This window comes from Lampris incognitus, chromosome 4 (assembly GCF_029633865.1).
Source record: "Lampris incognitus isolate fLamInc1 chromosome 4, fLamInc1.hap2, whole genome shotgun sequence".
NCBI lineage: Eukaryota > Metazoa > Chordata > Actinopteri > Lampriformes > Lampridae > Lampris > Lampris incognitus.
The window spans coordinates 16,128,371-16,149,969 of NC_079214.1; the positions used below are offsets into that span (position 1 = coordinate 16,128,371).

At 44.6% G+C, this 21,599-nt stretch overlaps 1 protein-coding gene across 1 annotated transcript; it reads right to left on the reverse strand.

Moving 5' to 3' along the window:
• Nucleotides 1–6,532: 6,532 nt before the first annotated feature.
• Nucleotides 6,533–19,941, reverse strand: LOC130111516 (cytochrome P450 27C1). The gene is made up of 9 exons (XM_056278738.1): nucleotides 19,602–19,941; nucleotides 15,291–15,481; nucleotides 14,620–14,819; nucleotides 13,527–13,736; nucleotides 12,432–12,595; nucleotides 8,364–8,530; nucleotides 7,907–7,985; nucleotides 7,351–7,554; nucleotides 6,533–7,086 (listed from the first exon to the last, which is right to left on the reverse strand). Exons 1-9 carry the CDS (start codon nucleotides 19,893–19,895, stop codon nucleotides 6,967–6,969), a joined length of 1,629 nt encoding a protein of 542 aa, XP_056134713.1. The 5' UTR covers nucleotides 19,896–19,941; the 3' UTR covers nucleotides 6,533–6,966.
• Between the last annotated feature and the right edge of the window lie 1,658 nt (nucleotides 19,942–21,599).

Here is a 21,599-nt window from a genome sequence, read left to right on the forward strand (position 1 = left end):
CTAATAGGCTTACAACACTGTTTTGAAGGGGGGGGGTTTCTTCCATATTTATTTATTTTGTATTCTTCACCTCCCTGGCATGAACAGTTTTGTTTTTTTATAATGTAATGTACATGTGTTTTGTACTATAAAGAAAAAAAGTTGTAAAATTGACTGAAACCGGATTTAAATGATTTCTACCTCAAAGCAAAGGTTCAAACCTGACAACAAGAATGTTAATGTGGAAGTTATATTCTGGGAGTGCCTTAACCCTGCACACCCATGTAATATTTTCAATGTAGTACTATAATATATGTCTTTATGCATGCTCAATAATCCAGGTCAGAAAATCAAAGAAAGTTGAATCAGTTCATCTGGATACAACGTTCATTGGCAGAAACGTTTCATCACTCATCTAAGTTACATGAACGATGAAACGTTTCTGTCAATAAACGTTGTATCCAGGTGAACTGATTCAACTTTCTTTGACTATGGTATATGGCTCCAGTTCCTGATGAACTCATGCAGATGTGATGATACCCACATGAATCTGCACCCCTGCAGGTTGAACTCTACCTTAGGTGTGCAGTCCCAAATGTTTACCTACATGTGTGTAAACCAATTAGCCAAAACATTAAAATCACCTGCCTAATATTTTGTAGGTCCCCCTCATGCCACTAAAACAGCTCTGACCATCAAGGCATGGACTTCACAAGACCTCTGAAGGTGTCCTCTGGTATCTGGCACCAAGACATTAGCAGCAGATCCGTTATGTCTTGTAAGTTGCGAGGTGGGGCCTCCATGGATCAGACTTGTCTTTCATGCACATCCCACAGATGCTCGAATTTGAATTCGAATTTGCTCGAATTCTGGAATTTGAAGGCCAAGGCAACACCTTGAACTGTTTTTCATGTCCTTCAAACCCTTCCTGAACAATGTTTACTGTGTGGCAGAGTACATTATACTGCTGAAAGAGGCCACTGCCACCAGAGAATACTGTTGCCATGAAGGGCATGTGTCAAAGTGACATCCACATGAATGCCAGAACCCGGGGTTTCCCAGCAGAACATTGCCCAGAGCATCACACTGCCTCTGCCGGCTTGCCTTCTTCCCATGGTGCATCCTGGTGCAATCTCTTCCCCAGGTAAATGATGGAAACGCACCCGGCCGTCCACATGATGTAAAAAAAATGTGATTCATCAGACCAGGCCTCCTTCCATTCCTTCATGGTCCAGTTCTGATGCTCATGTGCCCATTATAGGCACGTTCGACAGTGGACAGGGGTCATCATGGGCACTCTTACTGATTTGCAGCTACACAGCCCCATCCATACACAGCAAGCTGTGATGCACTGTGTTCTGACACCCGTCTATCATAGCCAGCATTAACTTTTTCAGCAATTTGAGCTACAGTAGCTCTTCTGTGGGATTGGACCAGACAGGCTAGCCTTTGCTCCCCATGCGCATCAATGAGCCTTGGGCACCCATGACCCTGTCACCAGTTCACCGGTTGTCCTTCCTTGGACACTTTTGGTAGGTACTGGCCACTGCATACTGGGAACACCCCCCACAAGACCTGCCGCTTTGGAGATGCTCTAACCCAGTCGTCTAGCTATCACAATTTGGCCCTTGTCAAAGTCACTCAGATCCTTACACTTGCCCATTTTTCCTGCTACCAACACATCAACTTCAAGAAGTGACTGTTCACTTGCTGCCAAATATATCCCACCTCTTAACAGGTACCACTGTAATGAGATAATCAATATTATTTACTTATCTGTCAGTGGTTTTAATGTTTTGGCTGATCGGTGTATTTTTGTCCACAGACATGTGACGTCACATGTAAAACAGCTCTAAGCGTGACCGGCCACACTGATCAAATAGTCTGATCCCAGCCAACCTCTCCTCTTTACTTGTCTTCCATTCTTTAACAGTTGTCAAAGCTGAGAAAGGGGCAGAGCAAGGCTGATATCACTCTTTAATGTGGACTACAATTCTATCAATAGGTGAGACAGATCATGTGACTTGATCACATTGCTGTCTTACAGACAAGGCCAGTCGAAAATAGTTCAGAAACCACATTAAACCAACTGATATGACACACTAAAAGTAAAGACAAAAATGAGCATGCCTTCAATATGGTTAAAAAAAAAATCCATCCTGGACATGATTTTGTCATTTCTGAGAATTTGTCACACAACCATTTTTAAATCAAAGTAAGTTGTCTTTATGCATGCTCAATAATGCAGGTAAGGAAATCACAGAAAGTTGAATCAGTTCATCTGGACACAACGTTTATTGGGAGAAACTTTTCATCACTAAGTGACCTCTTCAGTCTCAACTGCCTGCAGGTATCCCCACCCTTATAAACAACAGAGTGGCATAACGACCGGTTTCATATGCAAATTGTCGTGAGCACTGACTAGAATTACAAAGGCCATGTGTACTATTCACAGAGGACTGGGGAATAGTTGCAATCACAGCATTGTAAAATGGTGACAGAACAGATGTACTCCCAGCGCCCCCCCCCCCAGTTTAGGGATTAAAATCAAAAATCAAATCAATTTTATTTGTATAGCCCCCAATATCACAAATTACAAATTTGCCTCAGTGAGCTTAACAGCAACACAACATCCAGTCCTTAGACCCTTAGATAACATTTATGAAGAATATGATGTGCAGGATGCCAAGTAGTGTCCAGACACCAGCAGAACAGTCCAGCACCCAAGCCATGCGACCAGCATCATCATGTAAAATATATATATATATATATATATATATATATATGTGTGTGTGTGTGCATTTATAAAAAGAAAATATGATGAGGGAAATGGCAGGCAGTGTCCAAGTGGCGACAACCATCACCACGGAGACCTGGGGAGGAGAACCGTCTGCCCGTGCACACAAGGGAGACTCACATGACACCATTCACACACAGAAAAAGAGAAAGGAGAAGACATCATTCAGAGAGAGAGAAAAGACATGTGAGAGAAGAGAACAGTTTGCAATAGTCATTAGTCATAATCAATTAAGTCATCAATTAGTCATAATCTATACGCTATGATCTCGTCGGCATGGTTGTTCCCTCTTCACGTAGATGGCCTCTTTGACTCCCCGTTCAAAGCAGCACTCCTCCCTATCAAGGATGTTGCACACACACACACACACACACACACACACACACACACACACACACACACACACACACACACACACACACACACACACACACACACACACACACACACACACACACACACACACACATTTTAGAATTAGTGCCTCTCTTTACCTCTGTGGCAATCACTTTTTTGTTTGCTCCTGTCTGACATTTATGACTGTTCCATCCACGTACAGATATATCTGAAATACAGTGAGTAAGGGTATCTTTAAAAAGGAAAAGAAGCAAATAATGTTTCATTCAGAACTCCAGTTGTCACCTGATGGTCATAGCCCAATAAATAAAAATCACATCCCCAAATGAATGAAAGCCACTTAAATCGACTTTGTATTCTTACAACGAATGTGTTCTCTGCATTTAACCCATCCTATTGTATTGGAGCAGTGGGCAGCTGCAGCACCCGGGGACCAACTCCAGCTCTTCTTTCCACTGCCTTGCTCAGGGGCACAGACAGGAGCATTAACCCTACCATGCATGTCTTTTTGATGGTGGGAGGAAACCCAGAGAAACCCACACAGACACAGGGAGAACATGCAAACTCCACACAGAAAGGACCTGGGGCGGCCCGGGGTTTGAACCCAGGATCTTCTCGTTGTGAGGCAACAGTACTAACCACTGGACTGCCGTGCCGCCGTGTCTCCAAATATGATTCAGTGTCACAATTTCGAACGGTCTACAACTAGTATACAACCAATTGAAATGTAATGTTTCAGTTGCCCTCTTTACATGTATTGCCAGTTGATGCAACCAGGCACAGCAGCTTGGGGTCATGCAACCAAGTGTGATGACATTTTGCTGTGACCTCGTCCTAACATGGCCTTCAGAAGTGGGGGACCAAGTCGATCACTAAGACATGACCTGATTATTTTCTGACCTCTCTTCCTTCATTACTTTCATCTTCAACGGTCCCATCTTCTTTCGTTTTTTTTACACAACAGACATAATTTCCTTGAGTGTTTTGGGGTTGTACTGAATAACAACACGCCAGAGTCATCTTTAGATTAGATCATCTTTATTTGCACCAAGTTTCACTGGAACTACAGTAAAAACGTACATGTTACCAAAAAAAAAAGTAAACAATGACAAAATGACATGAGAGAGGATCCGTCGATGGGCTTCTAGGTGTTTCTGTTTTCCTCACCTATGCAAAAAGTCATCAAAATTGGAAACTTCCGCAATTCTTAAGTTCCCCCTCTTCAAACTGTCCAATAACATACCATTTATCCATCAAGAAAGAAGGATCTCAACAAAAAACAATCAGCAAAAGCTGGCTTTGTAGCAATGCACTGAATGGATTATGTAAACAAATGCAATGGTCTGATTCGAGATACAATTTTGAAATGCGATATAAAAAAAAACGACGATCACAGGTCTTGACATGAATTTGAGATGTGGCTTAACTTAGTCGACACGTTCAAGCAACGTAGTTGATTTTCCTGGTGCAACCTTGCTTAATGTCGAAAATGGTTCATTCATGTACACTACTGTCTGACGAATGACCCGGTACCAGCTGAATGACCGTGGAGTGCTTGGCTTGATATGGGGCCACGTCGAACAAAATATGATGTACACACATTTTACCAGAGTAGGTCACTTACCTAGGTCTGCCTGTGTACATTTATTTCCTCTTTTATTCTACGCAGTGAGTCACTGGCTATGAAAATTATAGATCTTTTAAAAAAAAGTATCAGAAAACAATCAGCGGCTAGAAGGTCAATATATTTCCTTCAAACACACAAAGCCGACCAATTCAGAAACTAACGTAAGCCAATATTTCTACACCCTGCCTCTTTGCCATCAATATGTCAAAGCTTTTCTGATAATAAACCATATGTTTCATGCACAAAGCATTTTTTTTTGCCAAAAATATATGTTGATTTATTCGACATAAATTTACTCCAATTTCACGAGATTCGTTCTGCCAGGAAAAAGCAACCGAGGCAACCCTACTGGGCTGCACTGAGTAGAAAACTTAACCACCCAATAAACGACAACATAACATTTCCTTCATAAAACAAACATTACATTCAACGTCAACTTCCATGTCCGCTCTGAATCACTTCTCTCAAAGTCAAAATGGAAGCGGTACAATTTTTCAATCTACAATAATCTTTGTGTGTGTGTGTGTGTGTGTGTGTGTGTGTGTGTGTGTGCCAAGTATACATTCACGTGTAAAGGTAGTGTAAAATGTATAGATTGTAGCCCATTTTTCCAATCACTAATTTAAAGTGGCTGTAGACAACTTTTTGTGCTTTAACATCACAAATCCAACCATCCAACCATGTTGTATATACCATCCAACCATGTTGTATATACTACTTCACACGTAAACTGGTAAACTCTGTCATGTCCATCTACCTCAGGCACGTATGCAAGTAACCTGCTAACATTTATTTCAGCATCTCTGATTCTCTGCACCATTGCACTTTATCACATCTTATCTCACCTGTATATAGTCCATCCTTGTGTATATATCTTAAGATTCTTGTGTTGTTATTCTATGTTAAGTACACTTATAGCCACAAAACCGGAGTCAAATCTCATGTGTGTGCAAACTTACATGGCCAATAAACACGATTCTGATTGTGAAGTAAATGTTGCAGTGTAATGTAAAGAATGACTCCATATGCATTTAGTCTGGTTCCCTATAAGCCTCACTTTCACTGTGCAATTCTGTCTGCCACCGGGTACGATCCTGCAGGAAAAAGAAGACTCCATTTACGGCACAAAGGAAGTGAGTCAACCACAGTGCAACCCAAATAGGAAGAGCTATCCCCAGTAGCGGAAACAGCAGACAGTGGAACAACCGGAGTGACAGTGGAAACTCTACCCGGCAAGAGAAAAAGAACCCCGTTGATGGAGGAGGCAAAGAAGGATGAAGAGGGATAGTGATAGAAACAGAGGTAAAACAAGAGTAAACCTCGGACGGGCATTCACTCGATGGAAAGAGCTCCAGTGTTGCACCAAACTCTGTTTCCCCATCGAGATCTGCTTCCCCCTAGCCAGACAAAAGCGTTCACATGGAAACAGGTTAGCTATCGGTTATGATTCGGTTAAGGTAAGCATTAGGTTAAGTTTAGGGTTAGGTTAATCAAGCGCCCTGGTGTTGTATCGAACACTGGCTAGGTGGAAACAGATCTCAACGGGGAAACAGAGTTCGACACAACACCCGGGACTTGAGAGGGTTCCAAACCAACACTCAGTTGGCATTCTTTCTGCTGGGTCAGTAAGTAACACAACCTGCGTACTTATTAATACTGCCAGATGTTTTACACTGGCAGTATTAATAAGTACACAGGTTGCATGCAGTATTAATAAGTATCATAGCGCTCAGATCGGGGTTTCTAGTTCAAATAGACGGTTGTTTCTTGCTTTGGACAGTAGCCAGGCTGCTAATAAACTGAAAGCGAAATGCTACAGAAATGCTACAGGGGGGGAGTTGAAAAGTTGTCTACAACCACTTTAGATAGAATAATGGGTGAAGTATTAGTACATAGAAAAAAAAGGAACCAAGGTCATTTTCAGTAATTAAAAACAATGAACAAATAAAAAAACAACATTTGTCTTTACATAATTGGTCCAGTAATATTTTTTATGTCTACTATCAAACACAGAAAGATAAAAAAAACAACAAAAGAAAAACATTTCATGCCTGAGTAAAACCTCAGTCACAGATCGGCAATGATAATCTGTGACCTAATGGAGAAAGTGTACTAAAAACCAGTGTGCTCAACGTCCCTAATAGTGATGCTGGGCTTCAGCAACAATTGAAACACATACAAAGAACTCAGAAAGGGTAGTGCATCTCTAGCGTTGCCTGTCGAAGAACTGTACGTTGATTGGTGCACCCGGGCAGAGCAGACCGTGGGTTTTGGCCTTGACATCAGCAGTAAGGGGTGAAAGACCAATCTGAAACCTCTGGATAAGCTGTAAGGCAAAATTAAAAAACACATCTGTCAAATATAAGTTGTCATTGGCAAAGTGCAATATTATCTGTGGGTGCATTCACAGGGGGCTGTTGTTACAAGTATACGTACATAGTTTGGCATTGCTGCTGGAGCTTGTGTTCGTGTGCATGCGTATGTATGTGTGCGTGAGAGCTTGCGAAAACGTGTGTGTGAGTGGACATAACCGTGCATGTGTGCACTGAGGCGGGAGTGCGCACATGTAAGAGTGCATGTAATCCTTTACCCTTGTCAGTGCCAGGTGCATTTCTAACTCCGCTACCCTCCTGCCAATGCAGCTTCTGATGCCGTAGCCAAAGGGGATCGAGCCAAAGTTGTCAACGCGGTCCGTGGAGTCTTTCCGAATCCAACGATCTGGGCGGAAGTCTGATGGAGCAGGGAAGTTCTCCTCATCTAAGGATGTCGAGTAGTGACACAGGGCCAGCTGAGTCTAAGAGTGAAAGGAGAGAAGGGGGGGGGTTAGCCAAATAATGAAAACAACTGACTTCTGCACATGTTTATAGGCAAGAGATGGCGAGGGACACAGAGAGAGAGAGAGGGGGAGCGAGAGAGAGAGAGAGAGAGAGAGAGAGAGAGAGAGAGAGAGAGAGAGAGAGAGAGAGAGAGAGAGAGAGAGAGAGAGAGAGAGAGAGAGAGCGATGCATGAGTAATGTAGGATCACGTTACATCTGGTTCCATTGTAATGTTTTTGGCTGGCTCTCAGAGGCCGCTTTTTTGTCTCGCACATACACACTCCTTACACATGTCTATTATGTTGCCCAGAGGCACTGTATCAGCCTTACCCCTTTGGGGATGAAGTAACCGTCCAGCACCAAGTCATCCTGGGTAATCCGCCCATTGCCAGGGAGAACTGGAAAGAGCCTGCTCCCAGGGAGGGACATATAAAAAGACAGTTATTCAACAGCCCTATACATTACTCCAGCAACAAATTTCTCATGTCAAGGTAAAAAAAAAAGAAGAAGAGGAAGGAAACAGAGAGACAAAGAGATGGGGCAGAGGTTAGCACTGACAGTTTTAAGTGGTTAATATTCAATCTGTTGCTAAGTCAAGTCTATTTGTAGAGACCTCAATCACAGAATCAGTAGCCGAGGGCTTTCAATACCCACAATGAGAAGTCAGTTGCTTAAAATCATTGATCAGGAACGAGAGCAGAGAGAAAGGGGGCAGATAATGTGGGAGACAACAGCAGATACAAGCACTGTAATGGGAGATAGCAGGGCTGGTCTGTGCAAACAGCACCTGAGAGTCTCTTTGACCAGGCCTCTGATGAGGGGCAGATTTGGGATGTCGTCAGCAGTGGCGACTGTTGCGTGTCCCAGCGTCTTGGTCACCTCCACATAGATCTGCTGCTGCGCCTTAGGGTTACACGCTAGCAGGTAGATGGCCCAGGAGAGCGTGAAAGATGTCTAAAAGGCAAGAGGAGGAGATAGGGATACAATTTTTAGAAATAAAAATTTTAGTGGGAGAAACGTTCCATCACACATGCAAGTGGCTTTATCAGTCTCAACTGACTGCAGGTATCCCCCAACCTCATAAACAGCACAGTTGTATAACGACTGAAACCAACGATTGGTTTCGTATGCAAACCATCTCATCTCATCTCATCTCATCATCAGCCGCTTCTCCGGGGTCGGGTCGTGGTGGCAGCAAGCTAAGTAGGGCACTCCCGATGCCCCTCTCCCCAGCAACACCCTCCAGCTCCTCCTGGGGGATCCCAAGACATTCCCAGGCCAGATTCGACATGTAGTCCCTCCAGCAAGTTCTGGGTCTACCCCGGGGTCTCCTCCCAGTTCGACGTGCCCGGTAAACCTCCAAAGGAAGGCACCCAGGAGGCATCCTAATCAGATGCCTGAACCACTTCAACTGGCTCCTTTTGATGCGAAGGAGCAGCAGCTCTACTCCGAGCTCCCTCAGGATGTCCGAGCTCCTCACCCTATCTCTAAGGCTGAGCCCAGACACCCTATGGAGGAAACTCACTTCAGCCGCTTGGATCCACGATCTCACCCTTTCGGTCACTACCCAAAGCTCATGACCATAGGTGAGGGTTGGAACGAAGATTGACTAGTAAATCGAGAGCTTTGCCTTCCGGCTCAGCTCCCTCTTCACCACAACGGTCCGGTACAATGTCCGCATTACTGCTAATGCTGCACCAATCCGCCCGTCAATCTCCCGCTCCATCCTACCCTCACTCGTGAACAAGACCCCGCGATACTCGAACTCCTTCACTTGAGGCAACAACTCATCCCCAACCCGGAGGGAGCGATCCACCATTTTCTGGTAGAGAACCATATGCAAACCACTCGTGACCTAATGGAGAAAGTGTGCTAAAAACCAGTGTGCTCAACGTCCCTAATAGTGATACCGGGCTTGAACAGCAGCTGAAACATATACAAAGAACTCAGAAAGGGTAGTACATCTCGAGTGAAACCGATCATTGGTTTCGGTCATCAGTTGAGACCGATGAAGTCACTTGTTTCTCCCACTAAATGCTGTGTCCAGATGAACTGATTCACCTTTCTGTGGTTTCCTCATCTGGATTATTGAGCATATATAAAAACAAAAAGGGGAAATAAAACATCTAACTACACACACGCCCAGATTACAGAACAATTTTTTCTTTTTTTCTTCCATCCTTCCTTTTCTTAGTATGACAAAAATAAATGGAGAGATTTTCTAAAACGACTGAGACAAAATGAAACTGTGTAGGGATGACTGCTTGGGGCGAGTTAATCGATTCGTTAAATCTCGCAGTAAAAGCTCATGAAGTGGCATCGTTGTTCCTTTAAAAGCCATATTCCCCTGTTCCCCTCATCTTATGGCAGGATGTTTAGAAAGGAGGTATGAATACGAGATGATATAAGACTCTGTGGGATGTTGCATAAGTGTTGGGAAACAGAGGGTGGTTGGGGGCCAGCGGGGGGTGTGTTTAATCCACAAAAGACACTGAAGTCCACACTGTCAGCTGCTTTCCTGTCCCCTTCTCTTACGTCAATCACTGCTCTCACCCCTTCTCATCCAACCGCACACAATCCACAAACACATCCAGCTGCACTGCTCTCTACTGCTATACACTCCACTGATGCATTCACTGGAGGTCCAGTAGAAAATACCGGAGATAACTCCCTCATCTGTTCTCAGGTCATCGTCCTAAAGGCCACATCACAGCCCGTGCTGTGTGTCCTCTCATTCAAATGTTCAATTCCTTACTTGATCTTCCACCCGTTATCCGTTTTTCTCCGCCATAACCACCCACTCTTGTTATTTTCCTCTCGGACGTTCCGATATTTGGCTTTTCCTCCTTCCTTTAGTCAAACCAACCCCTCCTACTCTCACAAATCTCCTCGGTCACCCGTCTCACGGCACATAACAATCCCACCTATGTTCTCTCTGTCCCATGGAGATGAGACGATCTCGCGTGACACACAATTCAAATTCCACCCAGTCCATGTGGGTGATTGATCATGCGATATGAAACCCATTACATCTTCCCTGTAGTCAAACCACGGCTCTGCTGGCTGCACAGTGTGTCATAGTACCGTGCTCCGCTGCTCCTCTTAGTTTAAACCAGATGTCTTAACACCATCCTCTCTCTCTCTCTCTCTCTCTCTCTCTGTAGTCTCTCTCTCTCTCTGTAGTCTCTCTCTGTAGTCTCTCTCTCTCTCGCTCTCCACTCCTATTTCTTTTCTAGCTGTGTATTTCATGTGATCTATTTCTGTAGATGGAAAACTGTTATTGCTAAAATCACACTTTACTGGATGGATCCTAGCGGTCAGTCACAGGTCAATGCAACCCCCCCACCCCACTTGCCATTTGTTCCCGCTTCTACCTCCCACACTCCCCTGCCTTACCCCCCCCCCCAAAGTCTCCCCTTCCCTCTCTTCTCTCACCTTCTCTCCACTCATCCCATTTCTTCCAATTCAGCCCCGGTTGGCACCGTCTTTGGCAACACCTCAGACAAAGCTAATGAGGAATCACACGACACACTCATCCAAACCCAGCTGGAAGAGGCTTTTGTCGCTCCTCAACAACACCCTCCCCCTCCTCCCTCGTCACACCAACCTCATCCTCTACCCTGCCATCACTATAATAATGCCAGTGCCCCCCCCCCCAACCTCGCCGTCACCACCATCCTTCCTCCTCTTCCCCCCTCACCTCACCTCTGCCCAGCTGGTGCCATAACTCCGGCTGTGGCTAACGCGACTTGACAGCCCCTGTGTGTACTGAGTGAAGGCGAAGGCACCATGAGGTCAGGTAATGGCTCAGCAAAAGCCACCCCCCACCAGGATGTGGCCGTTGCCACAAGTTCAACAAAAATACACATCCTTTCTTCCTCCTTCCCCAGCTACACGCATTCACCCCCCACATCTAAACTCTCTATTAATCTGACAGCCCCCAAAACACATCTAGAGGCCATTGCATCTCCACACACCACACACACACACACACACACACACACACACACACACACACACACACACACACACACACACACACACACACACACACACACACATAAAAGCAAGCACACAAAGGACCCAGGTTAAATAGCATTTGCAAATAATTCCTAGTGTTTCTATAAATTTTCTGTCCGCCCCACCCCCCAGAAAATTAAAGTGACTTTCAAATAAATGCCTGTGGTTGTCTTTGACTTCCAGGCCCTTGTTGTGTTGTTTGGTGACGCAAACCAATCTGGTGAACAAAATGGGAAAAACACACATTTCACCCAAGCGTGATGTAGCAATGTTCTCTCTCTCTCTCTCTCTCTCTCTCCCTCTCTCTCTCTCTCTCTCTCTCTCTCTCTCTCTCTCTCTCTCTCTCTCTCTCTCTCTCTCTCTCTCGCTCTCTCTCTCGCTTTCTCCCTCTTTCTCACTTACACACACACACACACACACACACGCGCGCACACACACACACACACACACACACAAATGTGTAACACAGCTGTCTGGTGGAGAAGACAAAAGCCCCCTGTGTGGATCTAACAGGCAGAGACAAATGAGAAGAAACTAAATCTGAGTGAGAACAACTTTGTCGGCGGGATACCCTGGTTCACTGCTCTGACCTGACGCTGGCACAACTACACAGCCATAGATGTGGCGCCAGAAACCCAAGCCTCGAAACTCAAAACTGACACACATATACACTCATGTACACACACACATACACTTTCCCATCCCCTGCCCCACCCCAAACACATGGGCACTCACTCGCTGCACTTCACACTTGTCCACTGCACACATATATGCACAGACACTTCTTTTGACTGACGACACACACACAAAGACACACACACACACACATACAAACCGTGTCAACCCCAGCCAGGAGCATCTCCGTCATGTTGGCGTAGATCTCCTCAAGGTTCATCTCCTTGGTAACTAGCATGTGTGTGAGCAGCCCCCCCTTCACCTCCTCTCCCCTCTCCAGCTGGGCCTTGAGCCCCTGCAGCCTTCGGTCAACATGGATCCGGCCTGGGGAGCAGAATGAGAGCGGGGGGGGGGGTGAATGAAGACAGGAAGAATGAAGTGGAGGCCAACACAGAAGGTGAGTAAAGGGTGTAAAGGAGAAGAGGGGAGGACAGGTTACATAACAAAGGGAGCCCCCATACATTCCACAGGAGGTCTTTGCAATTCGCCGTGCCATTCTGTTAATGTTAAACTTTCTAGCCGCAAGACAGAAACCCACGATTCTCATCGGCAGGGTTTGATCCACATGAAACAAAGCTAATTAAAAGAGCTGATTGTATTACCATAAGACCCTTTTACAGGGATCCTTTAAACAGACTTTTGCACCAACACACTGCACTGGAGAGGGCCATTCTGCAGGCAGACACAAAGACATCGACAGACAGACAGACAGACAGACAGACAGAGAGATAGATAGATAGATAGATAGATAGATAGATAGATAGATAGATAGATAGATAGATAGATAGATAGATAGATAGATAGATAGATAGATAGATAGATAGATAGATAGATAGATAGATAGATAGATAGATAGATAGATAGATAGATAGATAGATAGATAGATAGATAGATAGATAGATAGATAGATAGATAGATAGATAGATAGATAGATAGATAGATAGATAGATAGATAGATAGATAGATAGATAGATAGATAGATAGATAGATAGATAGATAGATAGATAGATAGATAGATAGATAGATAGATAGATAGATAGATAGGCAGACAGATAGACAGACAGGCAGGCAGGCAGGCAGACAGGCACAATAGAACACTTCTTTGTCCCATTTGTTTCCAGGAGTGGGAGTTAATGTAAATATTTCCCTGGGCCCCTTCAAACTCAAGCACCCGCTCTCCAATAAAAAAAACGGCATAATCAAAATAGAAGAGCACATGGAAGAGGAGGAGGAAACAAAATGCAAAGCACTTAACTGAATCTGAAGAGGCCGTCCCAAGAGCGGCAGAACTCCTCCCACGGTTTGGGGATGACGGGCCGTAGCCACTTGGGGATTGCCCCAGCGTACATGGTGGTCTTGAAGGAGCTGAACATGAGGTGAAGTGCACTGATGTAGTCTTGAGTTTCCTGGGGAATCTCATCCTCCAAACAGCCTAACCGGCACTCATACAAAATGGCTGCTACACCTGCAATGAGGTCAGAGGAGTGACAAATTTTGCCTTTTCTACTCTCTCTACTCTTAACGGAGGGGAGCGAATAATGATTTCCTCCCCAAGACCGACTGAAGGTCTTAGTTATTAACATGGAGGTAACTGAGTACAAATGCTTTTCTTTTTTTGGGGGGGGGGGGATTTTTTCCCCCTTTTTCTCCCCAACTGTATTTGGCCAATTACCCCACTCTTCCGACCCATCCCGGTCACTGCTCCAACCCCTCTGCCAAACTGGGGAGGGCTGCAGACTACCACATGCCTCCTCCAATACGTATGGAGTCACCAGCCACTTCGTTTCACCTGACAGTGAGGAGTTTCACCAGGGGGACATAGCGTGTGGGAGGATCATGCTATTCCCTCCCAGTCTCCCCCAAACAGGTGCCCCAACCGACCAGAGGAGGCACTAATTCAGCGACCGGGACACATACCCACATCCGGCTTCCCACCTGCATACACGGCCAATTGTGTCTGTAGGGACACCCGACCAAGCCGGAGGTAACACGGGGATTCGAACCGGAGATCCCCGTGTTGGTAGGCAACGGGATAGACCGCTACGCTACCTGGACAGAAACAGATTTTTTGAAAGTAAATAATACAGCACAGTGACAATTCTATCACTTCTCTATGGAATGTGGGCACTTGCCATTTGGGACCATGTGGCAATCCTGAGTCTCAAAGTATTTGAAAATAAGCCTCAACATATGGTATCGCGGCTTGAGACACACTGATCTTTCTCTCATCCCATCTTTGTTCTCTCTTTCTCTTCCTTCTTTGTCACTGACAACATTCCTCTAAATGTCTTTCCAATCTCTGCCCATCAACCATATCGCTCACAATCATCCCTTTGCCCTTTACCGACCTTCCATGGCATATTTGAAGAAGAGGTCGTTGATGTTGAAGATGCTGGCTCCATCAGCCCCCTGGCTGCGTAGCACGCAGACTCTTTTCACCAGGTCGTCGACCACGTTGTTGACGTCGTCAGAGAACACTGCGACGTCGCGCGGACGCATGATGAGCTGTCTAAGCACGCTCCGCATCTTCAGCCAGTCCTCTCCTTCACTGGAAAGCAGGACACAGAGGACATGAATCGCGGGCACCTCTCTCAAAAGTTGAGGGACTCCCTAATGTGCGAGCAATTCAAAGTCTGCTGAGTGCAGCCGAGATTTTTTTTGCAACGACCAAAATGTTGGAAATAATGCATCAGACACAAAATATTGATGCCATCGGAGGCGAGTACAATATTTTAGAGGTCATCTTCATGCTAGGTTTGCTATTGAAAAGCAAAAGTGCATACACGCTGCTTCTTGTAAGGGTTCAGAGAGGCCACAAGACTGGCCAGAATATCCCCTTTCCCCTACACATTAAATGTCAGGATTAAATCTCAGAGTGTATTTTGTACCCACCTACGCATACACACAGTTACGAATGTGTACTCACACACACCAACTAGACTATATAACCCTGGCTGTTTCCACAAGCTAGGTTTATTTTGGGTGATAGGGCAGGGGTCAAAGGTCAAAATGGACTCACGCGGAGATGAGGCCTGTGGAACGGCCCCTCATGTCCCTGTACTCCTTCCAGGACTCCATGTTGGCTCTCTGAGGGGCAACGCCCTCGGCCCTTAGCACCTGAGCCACCAGGTCACGATCTGCTATTGATACCACCAGCTGGGGCCCAAAACGGGACTTGAAAATCTTCCCAAACTTCTGCCGGTGCTCCTTCTATCAATGAGGTGAGAACAAAGCACAATCAGTAGGACTGCCAGGAGATGCATAAATAAGGAAATACTGCAAAGTATCTGCATCTCCAACTCTCAGTGTCCTACTCACCATTTTGAAACCAAAGCTCTCTTTCAAAGTCACAATTCAGTCATACTCATCGGTTGAGTCATTAAATGTTGGAATGATCAGGATTATCACTGAGCTTAATCATAGTTATAAGCTATCTGCAATATTTAAGGTTGGGAAAACAATCCCTGTAAGACCCAACAAGCTGGTCATGATTGACTGTAACCCTGACTTGGCAAACACGTTCCTTTGACTTGAGCACCAATGACAGGCTACTTTATAGAGTATTGATAAATAACTCATCATTTGTTTGAGTCTTTAAGGGAATTTCTATCTCTAACTGGGTTGAACACTCTGCGGGCGTACCACTATGGTTAATAAATGGTGAACCACAATCTATTAGTTGTTAGCTCACCTGCCCAAATCCAGTGTTCAATCAGAACTTGGACTTTTGATATTTCTACACACATGGGAAGTTTTATCTTGTTGCAACTAAGAAATTAATAACTCTCTCTCTCTGTGTATGTGTATTGCATGTGTGTTGGGGCGGGAAGGTAATCTTGGATGAAGAAAATTAATTACAATCAGAAAAAATAAATCATTATTCGTCATTACAACAGAGTATTCAGCCTCATTTAAAGAATCATGCTTACCTGCCATCATTCAGAAAGTCTACTTTTTTGTGTGTCTATGATACCCTTTCAATCCAGATGTGCCACCTTTTTTAACAGTGGACAAATGTCAAAAAGAGTTTGCTATGAATCCAAATTGTGTCATATCCCTCAACTGTCTTTTGGCCCAAATTTCCACATGAGATGCAGAAACCCAACATTAAGCAAATAAATCAGAAATAGGTGAAATGGGAAATCAGCATTATCCGCTTACAGGCTACTGATTATGGATCACATTTAAACTGATGCACCATGGAGATCTCTTCATGAGACGACGCTTTTCAGGCAAAAAGTATAATGCATTTCCGTTTTACAAACACATTTGGCCTTTAATTTAGGAATAAAACCTCTGAAAAGGGTCTCTGGTGGGCAACATTTGTGCAATGCCCCCCCAACACACACACACACACATACACTGATAAGGGCCCGCTACTCCTGATAAATGACAGAAAGGTATACTTGTGCTGTTTGTAAAAGACTGATTCGTGTGCTGAAGAGAAAGGTATGTAACCTGGCCCTGTCATGATAATTGCCATTCAATTTGCACGTTTCACAGCCCTGCGCTGATTGCTTTAAAAATACTTGTGTAACAAGCCTATTCCGTTTCGTCATAGGCATTCACACATTTGACCGCTTATATGAATCCAGTGTTGGGTAGTAACGGATTACATGTAATCTGGATTACGTAATCAGATTACAAAAAATACGTAACTACAATCAGACCATATTACACTTGAAAAAATGTGTAATTGGATTATAATTACATTGTCAAGGATTACTTGATTACATTTTGATTATGTCTTTAAAACGTGGCAATTTCAAAATCACGACTTTTTTTAAATATATATAATAACCAATGCTATTGACTCATGAAAAGGCGCGGCATACATGTGGAGGGAATCTAAGCGGCTCTGTCTGTACACCCACTGGAGATCACTACTCAACCAATGGCCTGCCTTGTTTCTTGTATGCAGCTGGCAGAACCATTACGTTCACACGCTGAGTCAAGATGGAAGGTGCAAGCTGCAGCGGTCCATCAGCACCAAAACTAGCATTCTATTCCTGGCAATATCACCATCACTTTCAGTTAAAGAATGTGCACAACAACAACAATTACGTCGAGCGCAATTTGTGCAAACCTAAAATACAGGTGCTGTCATCAGTAAAGACATCACCCTGAGAGGGTAAGATTCCCTCTCAGTTAGCTAACGTTAGTGAACAGATGGGTTCAGCTTTTTGATAAAGAATGTTGCTTAAAACTATTTCAGTGCTCATAAGCACATTTGTGTCTGCCACATCAGTATTGATAATGGTACTTATGCCTTAGCTCATTAGGTAACATATAACACCGAGTAAATACGAAAAAATAGGGATATTGGATTTTGAAAACATTGATCTTGCCATGCATGGCGTTACCCAATACGACTGTGTGGAGTCTGAGCCCTCCTGCTGCTAGCTGTGGTCTGCTGTACTGTGTGCAGTTTTCAGTCGTTTTCCTGTCGATATAGAATGTTGATGCTCTTGATCACTCATTTCCACTGTAGTTAGCTAACTGGCTGGCTAGCTAAACTGAACATATGACAAGTTGAGTTTAGAAAATGAGGAAACTTTAGCCTATCCAGCGCGCTGTGAAGATCGCCCACACTGTCGGTGCAACTCTTCTTTATGTTTTGTAAGCTGCTTGGGACGAAAGCGCCTGCTAAGCAGCCTACTCAGCTGTAACAGTAATACCATCCCATGATTTGACTCAACGATAGCTCGAATGTCAGTCACAGCAACTCAGTTACTGAATGATAAAAAGTGCCCCCGACCCTAACTGATGCCAATGAAATGTCTTATCTAAGTGCTAGGAGTTTTAATATAAGGGTAATTGCCTACCTGTCAGAAGTAGCCTAATTTATGAGCAAAATTCCAATTATTTCAGGAGTAACAGGATAAAGCATACTGTAGCGAAATTCGGGGGACAACGCAACCACAGGAACTGCCGCGGCCGGGAAGCGAACCTGTATAGCCCGCACCGCAGGAGACATCACTAACCGCTCGACTAAAGGGTCAGACTCGCCAGCCAGCGGCCAGCGTGTCTACTAATCCATGCACGTTACAATACTGTAGCGAATTCGGGGGGCAACCGCAGGTACTGACGCAGCCGGGACGCGAACCGGTATCCCCCGCACCGCGGGCGACATCGCTAACCGCTCGACTAAGAAGTTTGACCCGTTAGCTAAGGGCTAACGTGTTTACTTATCCATGCACGTTACACCTGGCTAACGGGTAAGTGTAATGTGCATGGATAAGTAGACACGTTGGCCTTTGGCTAACGGGTCGGACCTTTTAGTCGAGCGGTTAGCGATGTCTCGGGTTCGCGTCCCGGCTGCGGCAGTTCCTGTGGTTGCCCCCCGAATTCGCTACAATATTATTTCTAATGATTTCTGATCAAACAATGAAAAAACTTTCGAGTGAAAATTGTATTTTTGTTTCATTTTTGTCCCTTTCATGCATTTTCAGAGAAAACATGCTGGGAAATTTGTGAAGAGCACACAGAGGGCTGACACAGAGACTTCAGGACCTAGCAGATCAACTCATGGAGAGCCAGAAGCGCAACTAGCAACGATTGAACAGTTTGTGAATAATATTTCCCAAACCAAAGTAAATTCCCTTGTCTTCAGGTTCACTGATTTATAGACAATGATAATGAAGTATTCGTCCCTTTTTATTTACATTTAAAATGGAAGAAAGATTTTTGAGTAAGAGCTCCTCTTGCAGAAGTCTTGTAACAAGAGTTACAAGAAATGCTTTTTCTGTTTGTTTTGTAAATGCTGAATATGATAAATACATTTTATTTGCATTGGAAATGTTTTTGATGTCTAGAGATTTAAAGAGTAAGTTTGTGGAACTCAAAATGTTGTGGTTGTATCCATTTTTTAAGTATACGGTGCAATATTTTTCAATGTTTGATTTTGAAATAATCCAAAAGTAATCCAAAAGTATTCAGATTAGATCACATTATTTTTGTAATCCAATGGATTACGTTACTGATTATAAAAATGGCCATGTAATTTGAATTCAGTAACTGACTACGTTTCAAAGTAATCTGCCCCAACCCAGGCTGTAACTGATCATGCCATGTTGCTGTTACAAAAGCTCGTTAGGCCAGTTTACTAATAGGGGCGAAAACTCCCAATGATGCGCTTTTACGCAACAGCCTGCTGTGCCATTTACGCATAGACAGCAAAAACGACTTGATATGTGGCTGGTAACTAGAGAGCGAGAGAGAGAGAGACAAAGAGAGAGCGAGAGAGTGACAGAGAGAGATGAGGCAAGGGAAAATAAAGACAGGGTAAACTTTGACAATCTCAACTTGCACCGAGTCCACGCAAGTTTACCTGGATTTCGTGAATTCTGCTAAACCCGTCCCGGTAGAAGAACTCAATCAAGTTGCTCAAGGTACTGGGTCCGGGCATCTCCTTCAGCGTCTTCGCAGCGGTTTTCTTTCCGACAGGCGCCGACGTGATCAGAGTCTCGGCCATGCCCTCTTCTCCTTCCGCCGTGGAGATCCGCAGCACCTCGCTGGCCGCCGTCTTGTGCAGGGCGCGTAACGCGAGGGACCACCGCCTGTTTAGCAGGTCGCTCTGAAGACTTTTGCAGCACAAATTGAAAATATTATTCAGAGGGGCCATCGTTACAGTCTCTCTCTCTCTCTCTCTGTCTGTCTGTCTGTCTGTCTGTCTGTCTGTCTCCCTCGCCCTGCTTTTGTATGCTTTTTTTTAAAGTTTTGGTCTAGTCCCTCACTGATTCGGTGTTCACATTTACTTGACGTGCCAATTCATGTTCCGTGCACGTGAGCATCCGGCCCCTTGCGTGTGGTATTATCAGACTGTAGTGTATAGAGGGATTCTTTTAAAGGGCTGCTTGTGCAACCTATAAGGGGGTTGAAGAGGATTGGATGTTCGCTCCCAAAAGAAGGGAGGGATGATTCTGTAATTCGGCTGTGGGCGTTACCCCCCTTTAAAAAAAACAGAAAAGAAAAGAGCTGCTGGTTTCATTCTGAAAATCGGGAGGGAGCGGATTGCAACGTGCCAAGATACAGTTGCAGCAGCAATCCACCAACCTGTGTGTTGGTGTGTGCAAACAAGAGGACAGAGGAAGTGTGTAACGATGTAACGCCAGTTTAAGTGTTGTAACGCCAACAGGTTTCTCTCTTTCGAGGAAAAAAAACAGAAAATGTTTCCCTCTCCCCCACTGCGTCCTTGCACTCAGTCATGAATTGACGTTGCAAAGATATGGGGAAAAAAAGATTGATGTTTGAAATGGCTGGCTGATGTTTGGCATTATGACAATGCTCCAGTTTTTCTCAGAGATAATCAAACCAGGTTTGCAAGTCTCTGCAAAAAGGCCTGTCAAAAACTCGGGCTGCTACTCAAGAGAAATGTGAACTGCAGCACACCTGCTCTGGAAAACACTGCATGACCCATTCTCCAGAAGACCGCACACTGGAGGGGCCGGGATGCAACTCAGATTCAACTCAGTCGTTCTTTCAGTTTGCCACATGCTGAAACACTCGACTCCCATTAGAGAAATACACACTTCATGCACACTTTGAGGGAACAGGATTCAGTCCTGAGCATCTGGCGATATGCAGGGCCTCCAAATCTCATTGTGTATGACTGCATGTTTGAGTCCTTTAAGCAACCCACCACACTGCTTTAACATTTGCGATATTTGAAAATTTAGTTGTCAAACAATCGACAAACCTGTCCATCTTTAGGGGAGCATGGTGGTTGAACGGTCACTACTGTGGTCTCACAGGAAGCAGGTCTTGCTTTTGACTGGAGTTTGCATGTTGCAGGACTTTTCATGGGTTTCCTCAGGACAAAGACATGTCAAATTAACTGGAACCTCCTGGTTTACCATTGGGTGTAAACGGTGTAGGAGCGATGGTAAATTTCCGCCCCGTGATGTCCTGAAAACCTGTCCGGGGCGTCCACTGCCTTTGGCCCAGTGTGTGCTGGGATAGGCCCACATGCGCCATGAAATCGGATTAAGCCCGTTTAGAAAATTGACGGACGCACTTAACTTTGGACTCACGAGTCGGTTCTTTCAAGCCTTGCATGTGGTCTTGATCAGCTCTAAATTTAGCTGGTCTAGCCCTCAGTGCCACTTTAAAAACCTATGGCTTGCTTTTATTGCCATGTTTGATCAAATGCAAGTTAAAGACAGGACTTCATTTTGGGTTTGATCCAGGATGCACTCGAAAGACAAAAAAAAAGGAGAAAAAACCCCCCCAGAATAAATACGAATTAAAATACTTGGAAATGAATCCAGTCTGGGTATTCTGAGAAACCGTGGCCAGTGTAGGCTGCCTTCCCTTCTATTCACTGACA